This window comes from Vitis vinifera, chromosome 10, assembly GCF_030704535.1.
Source record: "Vitis vinifera cultivar Pinot Noir 40024 chromosome 10, ASM3070453v1".
NCBI classification, from domain to species: Eukaryota; Viridiplantae; Streptophyta; class Magnoliopsida; order Vitales; family Vitaceae; genus Vitis; species Vitis vinifera.
The window spans coordinates 563423-572665 of NC_081814.1; the positions used below are offsets into that span (position 1 = coordinate 563423).

Genomic DNA, 9243 nt, shown 5'->3' on the forward strand with positions numbered 1-9243 from the left:
ACAGGCTCAGTCATTGACTCGTTGAGATCTTCAATGGCTGTCTTCCTGAGGTTCTACAACCAATAAATCTAAAAAGAAAACCGAAGGGTGGTGAAGACGTAGTCCATCATGTTACTGAAATGAATTCAGATTGATTCAAAATTTTAATTTAAGGTGGTTGGCATTTAATTTTTTTTTTTATTGAGAATTCAATGATGCATATTTCGTCATCCATTTAAACATTCCAGATTAAAACGTTGCTCTCATATAAATCATAGATTTTTATTTTTATTTTTCCCGAAATTTACATGCCTACATATTCTCCATTTAGGCCATTGAGATGGACCACAAGACTGGCCCAACTAATCTAACCTAACCCATGACCTCCCTGGCGGTAAAATTAACTAACAAAGGCGGTTGACTTTTGACCAAAGACTGAATACAAGTTTCAATTCTCTACTCAATCCCCTTTGCTTAGAGGCCACACAGAGTCCCTCAGCTTATCAATTTCTATATCTTTCTCGTCTCTATATCATGGTTCATTGAATTTCCATCTTTGCTAGGGTTTCTAGTATTAGATCATGTTGGTTTTTAGAATCTCAAGGTTTGAATTGATGTTAGTGTTTTCTGTGTTGATATTTCTCAGTATTGGAGTAGAATCTAAGTGTAGCAGAGGCTGTGATCTTGCTTTAGCTTCATACAATATATGGAATGGTACAACTCTCAGTTTTATAGCCACCGCCTTCTCCACTTCTATTTCTGAAATTCAAAGCTTCAATCCTCAAATAAATGATATAGATTTGATCATAGTTGATACAAGATTGAATATCCCCTTCTCCTGCAGTTGCATTGATGGGGAGTTTCTGGGTCATACTTTCTTCTACTCTGTTGACAGTAATGATACCTACAATATTATTGCTAGGACTTTCTATGCAAACCTTACTACTGTTGAATGGTTAGAGAGATTTAATAGGTATGAAGCCACTGAGATACCTGTCAACGCCATAATAAATGTTACTGTGAATTGTTCTTGTGGAAATAGTAGAGTCTCCAAGAAGTATGGGTTGTTTGTGACCTACCCTCTTCAGCCTGGTGAGAGCTTGTCCTCTATTGCCAATGAGTCTGGACTTCCTTCCAAGTTGTTGCAGGATTACAACCCTGGAGTTGATTTCAGCCTTGGTAGTGGGTTGGTGTTTATCCCTGGAAAAGGTGAAGTCTTGTTCATTTTATTAAAATTGTGATATCCCACGTCGAATAGGGTAGAGGAAGAAGTTTTTGGCACATATATGTAGTGGACTTCTCTTAATTGTGTAGACGTGTTTTAAATGCATATACCCACTGGGTTAGAGCAGATAATATATATCTACATTGTTTTTTACATATGGTATGGGTGTTTATCTATTTGTCTGGTCCATAATCTTGTGCATATGCTCTATTTGATTGTTAGGAGAACATAAGAAAAGCAGTAGAGAAATTGGGGTACTTCAATTGCAGCAGCTCAACACTCAACCTGCTATGAGACTCCAAATTTTCATTTCTTGTCCCATATTTTACCAGCAATCAAACATTAAGAAAGTAGAAAGCATAATGCTCTTTTTTTCCACTTTAATTTTCCTTTGAAGCAGATTCAGAACACGAGAGGGTGAACTGAAATTGGCATATATGATTGTAAGAGACAGTTGAAATAGCATCTCATAAAAACAAGAAAAGTATCTCCATAATGCTAGCAAGACCATACTTTGGACAACATATTGATAAAAATGAAGTGAATTTGATCAATGAAAAGGGTGCAGTATCAGCTACAAGTTCTTTGGACTTGAAGCATATAAAAGTTTAGCCTCCCATGCCCAGTATTGCTTGAAACTTACTGATCTTTGGCTCCATTTTTATTTATTTTGCAGATCAAAATGGAAGCTACCCGCCATTGAAGTTGAGGTCAGTTTTACCACCTAATCTACTGTCAAGCTGAGCTGAAAGTTACATTCTTACCTTCTCATCCTAGTCTTGGAACTCTTTCATGTTGCCTTACATATGCATATCAATTGTTCTTTTTTTGCAGTCAAAATGGTGGGATCTTTATCGCTTCATTGCCACTTATTCCAACTTTCCATTTTTGAGTGTGAGTGTAAGAAGTCACAATAAGCCTCCATGTTTACCTGAGTTCACTGGTGATGGCATTTTAAGCAGGAATCTCAGTTGGAGTGATTGCTGGCATATCTGTGGCTGGAGTAGCAGGGTCTTTGCTCTTGGCATTTGTTCTATATGTTGGAATTTATAAGAGGAAGATGGGAAAGGCACCACTTCTCCCAGCAGCATTTGAAGACCAACATATGCAACCTGGACAGGGTAATCCTATTGGTTTTGGATGAACCATCTCCCAGTATCTGTTTCTTGTTTTCTTTCTACGATGCTTTTCTAAGTACTTGAAATTGAGAATGACTATTCAAACAGAAGTTCTATATTTCTGAATGCTGATTACTTGTGGATTTAGGTTATGGAAGTACCTTGGAAAAAACTTCAGATTCAGTTGCTCTGGTTGCTGCTGTTTCTCTGGAGCTTGTTGGTATAACTGCAGACAAATCAGTGGAGTTCACATATGAAGAGCTGGCCAAGGCTACAAATAACTTTAGTGCAGCTAGTAAGATTGGCCAAGGCGGTTTTGCATTAGTTTACTATGCGGAGCTGCAAGGCCAGGTTCGTATACATGATCTCTTTCATTCTAGAAAGATGAAAAATGAATGAAAAGAAACATATGGTAAGAATGTTTAGGGTTATACATGAGATGCATTCTATAACCTGTAATTATATACTTAAATTCGAAGCATTTCACTACCCTGCTTGAATGGCTAGTTGAATTCATGACTATACTACTGCAGAAGGCTGCAATCAAGAAGATGGACATGCAGGCATCAAAGGAGTTCCTTGCTGAACTAAAAGTTCTAACACATGTCCATCACTTCAACCTGGTACCATCCTTCATTTCAAAAAGGCTCATTTCCTCTTCTTTAAACACTGAAACATGATTATTAATCGGAAAATGTCTTAGCACTCTTACACTAAGGGATGAACATACAAAACTTTATGCTTACTCTCTTAATCTGCTCTTTGTGACACTATATGTTGACTTCAGATTGTTCTTAAGACTGTTCTTGATAAAGGGAATCTAAAATTACTCTGGAGGGTTCTCTCTTTATTTGTAAATCCCTCTTTGTATTCAACATTTAGCAATCATATGTTGCTCTACAACCCAATGCAGGTTCGCCTGATAGGATATTGTGTTACGGGTTCCTTATTCATCGTCTATGAGTACATTGAGAATGGCAACTTAAGCCAACATTTGCGTGGTTCAGGTGAGAATTATTATGAATTTAAGAAGTGAAAATAATCTTTTGGCACTTGGTATTGCATCCAAGCTAGTGGTTGTATTACATCTTCAACTTTCAGGGAATGATCCATTGCCATGGTCTACTAGGGTCCAAATCGCCCTTGATGCAGCCAGAGGGCTTGAATATATTCATGAGCACACTGTCCCTGTGTATGTACATCGTGATATTAAATCAGCGAACATTTTGATAGACAAAAACTTGCGTGCAAAGGTTGTGAAGATGCCTGTCCTGGTGTGGTACTAGTCATATTTTCCATGTCATTTAAACTAAGATGGATATTGTACAGGTTGCAGATTTTGGATTAACCAAACTGACTGTAGCTGGAAGTTCTTCATTGCCCACTCGTCTTGTTGGTACATTTGGATACATGCCTCCAGAGTAAGATCTTTGTATATTCTTTTACTTTCATTTTACGTAGGTTTTACTTCCTTTTAATCACTCTAAGTTCCATGGAGCAGCAGAAATCATGATTCATGATAAGCATACTGTATACATATCCTCTAGCCTCTTCTTGATAAAAGAAAACTAACCCTTTGCTGGTGTGCAGATATGCTCAATTTGGTGCAGTTACCCCCAAGATAGATGTATATGCTTTTGGGGTTGTCCTATATGAACTTATATCTGCCAAAGAAGCCATTATCAAGACAAATGGATCTACTACCACTGAAGCAAGAGGACTTGTTGCCTTGGTAATTGACTAATTGCTCATATCCTCTTTCTGGTGATCAACCCTTGAAAATACATCCACAGTAACTAACTTTCATTGTACCATGTTAATGTTACACAGTTTGAGAATGTTCTCAGTTGGCCGGATCTGAGAGAAGATTTCTGTGAACTTATTGACCACAGACTTGGCAATGACTACCCACTTGACTTAATTTGGAAGGTAAGCTCTGATATCATCCAATGCAAGCTATGCAATGGCAGTCATAATTCTGGTATGCTAAGGTGACTCTTTTGGTTGCAGATGGCCCAGCTTGCCAAAGCTTGCACACAAGAAGATCCTCAACTGAGACCAAGCATGCAGTCAGTAGTTGTCGCACTAATGACGCTTTCATCCTCGACTGAAGATTGGGATGTCAGATCCGTGTATGAAAACAAAGCTCTAGTGAATCTGATGTCAGGAAGATAGTGTGTGCCTCACTATGCTCACTTGTGCGTCGCGATGCTGAAACAAGTACCTCCCATGAAAATGAACCCTTATTTTACCTGTTTTCAATTCCACTTTTGTGTCAATATCTGTGACTAAGTACTGTGAGAGGGATTATAGGTTTTTTTTTTGTGGGAAAACAATTTTGAGACTATACTAGGAAAGGAAAACTTAAAAGCAGATGCTGCCATTTATGATGAGGTGTTTCTTATCAACCTGGAATTTTTGTTGTTAATCGATTTACTTTTCCCATTATTTCCATTTGCCTGAATCCAGAAAGTGGGGGTGCAGCAGAAAGAATATAAAATCAAAACCCAAGAAACAAGAGGGTAAGTGGCCATGGAATGAAAACAGCATTATCAGTAAATAATGAAAGCAAATCTAGAACACAAGGAAGCTGAAAAATATACCTTTGAGGAAAACCAATAAGAAATGTTTTCAATCATTTGACGCTGGAAAATTCTGCTTGAACTATTAAAGTTTTCCAGGAAGAGATAGTTTGCCACTAGAACTACAGCTTTCCAATATAGGTATTGGTCAGATTACCAGTAATCTCCACATGAACAGAACCCATCTCGGAAGTGATGGAAGCGATGAGCATCCCTGACAATGAGCTCCCGATCAATGACTTTGGATACCAATTTGGTATATGCATGGCAATCCCTGCACACCCTGAGGTTCTTTGTGATCCGAATGGGAGTAGCAGTTCTTAAAGAGCAGCTACATGTGGAATGTCTGTCTATCATTATCAACCCAAAAGCTATGGCTAATCTTTCACTGTGATATTTACACCTCAAGATCAGTCCAGCTATATCTCCATCTTCTACGTTCAAACCGGTTTCTGTAACATACTTGGCAGCCTTCCTCACCCTCTCATCTAGACCATCTAATTCTTTATATATCATCTCTGATTCTGGATGGGATCTATCTTCTGCCATAAAGCTATAAACTTCATTTCCAATCTCAATAAAGCTCTGCCCTGGTATCTTCCTTAACCCACTTCTTCTCAGCTCCACTCTCATCCTCACTACATCATCCCATCTTCCTGCATCTTCATACATATTTGCCAACAAAACATGATGCCCCACAGAATTTGAGTCCAGACTTAGAATTTTCTTTTCAACAATCTCTCCAAGCTTGCAGTTTCCATGGAGATGACAAGCAGCAAGCAATGATCCCCACAAAGCCAGATCAGCCTTGATAGGCATGTTGAGGATGACATTGTGGGCTTCATCAAGATGGCCAGCACGGCCAAGGAGATCAACCAGGCAAGCATAGTGTTTTCCAGTAGGAGACATTCCATAGTCTTTCTCCATGCTATTAAAGCATGACTTACCCTGTTCAACCAAACCAGCATGGCTACAAGCAGATAACACAGAAATGTAAGTTATTTCATTAGGCTCATACCCGCCAGTTCGCATTTCTGAGAAGAGCTCAAGGGCACGTTTTCCCTCACCATGTATGCCCTCCGCCCCAATCATTGAGCTCCATGAGACAACGGTTCTGGTTGATTCATCCATCTCACTAAAAACTTGCCTCCCGTGCTCTATATCCCCACATTTTGCACACATGTCTATTAAAGCAGAAGCAATTCTAGCATCTTGATCTAGACCTGTTGCCACTGCATACTTGTGAATCATGCTTGCAGACCTAGAGGCACCAAGCCTTGAACAAGCAGCAATCACGGAAACCAATGTGACAGCATTTGGCTTAACTTCAACACCCACCATATTTCCTTCCATTAACATTTGACGAAACAGGCGGAGAGCCTCTTCAGGACATGAGCCCTGCTCATAACCTGCAATCATGGCACTCCAACATACCACATTTTTCCCCTCAACCCCATCAAATATTTCCCGAGCCAATGCCAAATTCCCACACCTAGCATGCATGTCAAGCAAAGCTGTCAAAACCACAACATCTTTAGCCACCAATAACGATGAATGCCGAGAACTTATATACTCATGGACCCAACTCGAAGTCTCGACACAACCAAGCTCGGCACAAGACTTCAAGAGGGCAATAACAGTCACCCGGTTGGGTTCAACTGCCGAGGTTCCCTCTGAAACCATATCCTCAAAAGTCCTCAGTGCCCGCTCCGCCTCCCCATTCAATGTAAACCCGGAAATCAAACTATTCCAGGACACCACATCTCTCTGCTCTATCGGAATTCCATTAAATACCCTCCACGCACCACCCACATCTTTGCAGGCAGAATACATGTGCACCATCGAATTCCCCAAATGGGTACTCACACCAAACCCATACTTCACCACCAGCCCATGAACTGCGCTGCCACGACGCAAGCAATTCGAACCACAACCAACCGCACAAGCCGACACAAGAGCTCCAAGGCTCACCACATCAACCCCACAACACTCTGAACCATCCCAACCCCTCATCCACCGCATCCGCCCGAAGGCCTTAAAAGCTTCATCGACGCAACCATTGGACGAGTAAGCCGATATAAGAGCGGTCCACGAAACAACATCAACTGAACCCTCAGGCATTTCGTCGAACACTTGTGCTGCGTAATACGCATGTCCACATTTACCGTACGCATCGACGAGGGCGGCAGCGGAGAACCTGTCGGCGGCGAGGCCGAGGCGGGTGAGGTAGGCGTGAACCTGGAGAGTGGGGAGGAGGCGGCGGAGGGCGGCGCAGGCTTTGAGGAGAGCGGGGAAGGTGAAGTTGTTGGAAGGGACTGCATGGGCTTGCATGCGGGTGAAGAAGGTGAGGGCAGTTTGGGGATTTTGAGTGGCATTTTTGGCAATGAGGGAGTTCCAATGGAAGGTGTCCTTGTGGGAGATGGAGCAGTGGTACCATCTTCTTGTTTTGCCAATCATCACATTGTTTTGTAACTGGTTTATTTTTTTCTTGGGATTTTGTGTCTTGTATGTTTATACATACTTAACTGCCGAGCGATAGGTTAAATAAAATTAAAAATTATTTACACAAATTGTTTTTGAAAACTGCTTCTTAAAAACATTACCAAATATATCATTTCCTCAATTGATCCACACGAAAATTTCACCAATGTTTTGTATCCATTGATCAATTTTTTTGGATTTAACTTGGGGTTGATAAATCATCTGACACTGATGAGATATTTTTTATAATCCATTCTTTCATTTTGATAAGAAACCTTAGAGAAAGGAAAGAAAAACTATGAATATGGGTATTTGGAGCTATGGAAGATGTGGTTAGGGCACATAGTGTATTCTAACTTATGCTTCTTAGTAGATATTTGATATTAGGTGTATTGGGATTTAGAAATATTTTATAATGAATATATAGGAAATTTTTTTTTGAATTTACATGAGATTTTTGAATTTTATTTATTTCTATCAAGATTGACTTGCTTTGATTTTGACACTTTTTTTTTTTTTTTGTCTTTTATGTAACATAAGAATCTAAGTGTCCAACCCTTATGGACTAATTGAAAAAACACAATCCATAAAATCTAATGTGAGACGTGAAATGTTTTGATCATCTTGTTCCGAGAGGAATAACATTATATATCAATTGTGAATTTGAAAAACTCAAATGTCTAATAAAATTTGAATTATCAAATATATATATATATATATATATATATATATATGTAAATAAAATTAAAATACAAGAAAATGAGATCAATTTATAAAGCCATGTAACTAAGGTGATAATAAAATAAGTGGATAAAAAAAGGGATTGAGGTGCACATTTCACCCCTTTGATTTTGAGGGTATTGCATTGATATGGTATCCATGGAGGTTAAGAAATTTTTTAATTTCAATATGGTACCAATGGGGATTAAAAAAAATAAGTAAAAATTATCTTGGTCATGTTATCTTATACGAATTTGTTGTATCACCCGATGAAAAAAGATACAATACTACTGCAAAGGTATCATTCGATTCTATATTAGACCCAAGAGCCAAAACTACCTCTACTTTGAGATTTTTAGAAGTTGATTTGGGCCAGCTTTACTAATTATCAAAGGGAAGGCTCAAATGTGAATTTATATGACTGAAATGGGTAAAAGACATGATTGAACAACACCATGGTCGAATGGCCCAGGGAATGCCTCTACTTCTCTATCACCGATCAAATGCATCCAAAATGCTCATTGTCTCTATAATCATGCCATGGACTGCCCAACAACAGCCCCACTATAAACTACCAAAAGATTAAGGCAATTCTAGTGTCATGGGCAGGCCTACCTACTCCCCTACAATGCGATCGGTTTTTTTATTATTGTCTTCTTCAATTGTCGATTTTATTATGAGTTTTTTTAGCAGACAAGGAGTGGTTGAGATAAAAGCCCTCTCTTATCAATAATGAGAGTGCTTGCCGACATCACCATCTGCTCGATGGTTGGCCGACCAAAAAATATCAATGTCGATTCTAATATAAAATATATAAAACTTTTAATTAAATCTTTTTTAAAATTATATAAATGTGATATAATAATATTAAATCATAAAAATATAGGTTTAAATGATCAAATATAATTATTATTTGTTGGCTCTTCCTCAATTTCCCTCTTCGGCCAAATACCGTAATGTCTCTTATTTTTTATGATCATATAAAAAAGTGCATTTAAATATGTTTCAGATATATCTTAATAATTAAAAGTGTGTTTGATAGTGATTTTGAAATTAAAAATATTTCTCCAAATCACCGTGAAATGTACTTTAAGTTAATTTAAAGGATTTATGAGGAATAAATTTTTTAAATATCAAA

The 9243-nt window shown here is 38.5% G+C and overlaps 2 protein-coding genes across 2 annotated transcripts; one reads left to right on the top strand and one right to left on the bottom strand.

Moving 5' to 3' along the window:
- Window positions 1-456: 456 nt before the first annotated feature.
- LOC132252506 (lysM domain receptor-like kinase 3) lies at window positions 457-4770 on the top strand. Its single transcript, XM_010657063.3, has 12 exons — window positions 457-1188; window positions 1881-1914; window positions 2039-2046; window positions 2167-2325; window positions 2471-2673; window positions 2856-2945; window positions 3236-3329; window positions 3424-3575; window positions 3652-3743; window positions 3913-4054; window positions 4153-4251; window positions 4333-4770. Exons 1-12 carry the CDS (start codon window positions 561-563, stop codon window positions 4495-4497), a joined length of 1866 nt encoding a protein of 621 aa, XP_010655365.1. The 5' UTR covers window positions 457-560; the 3' UTR covers window positions 4498-4770.
- LOC100267484 (pentatricopeptide repeat-containing protein At3g12770) lies at window positions 4730-7531 on the bottom strand. The gene is made up of 2 exons (XM_002264212.4): window positions 4926-7531; window positions 4730-4781 (listed from the first exon to the last, which is right to left on the bottom strand). The coding sequence occupies exon 1, from the start codon at window positions 7359-7361 to the stop codon at window positions 5058-5060; it is 2304 nt and encodes a 767-aa protein (XP_002264248.1). The 5' UTR covers window positions 7362-7531; the 3' UTR covers window positions 4730-4781; window positions 4926-5057.
- Between the last annotated feature and the right edge of the window lie 1712 nt (window positions 7532-9243).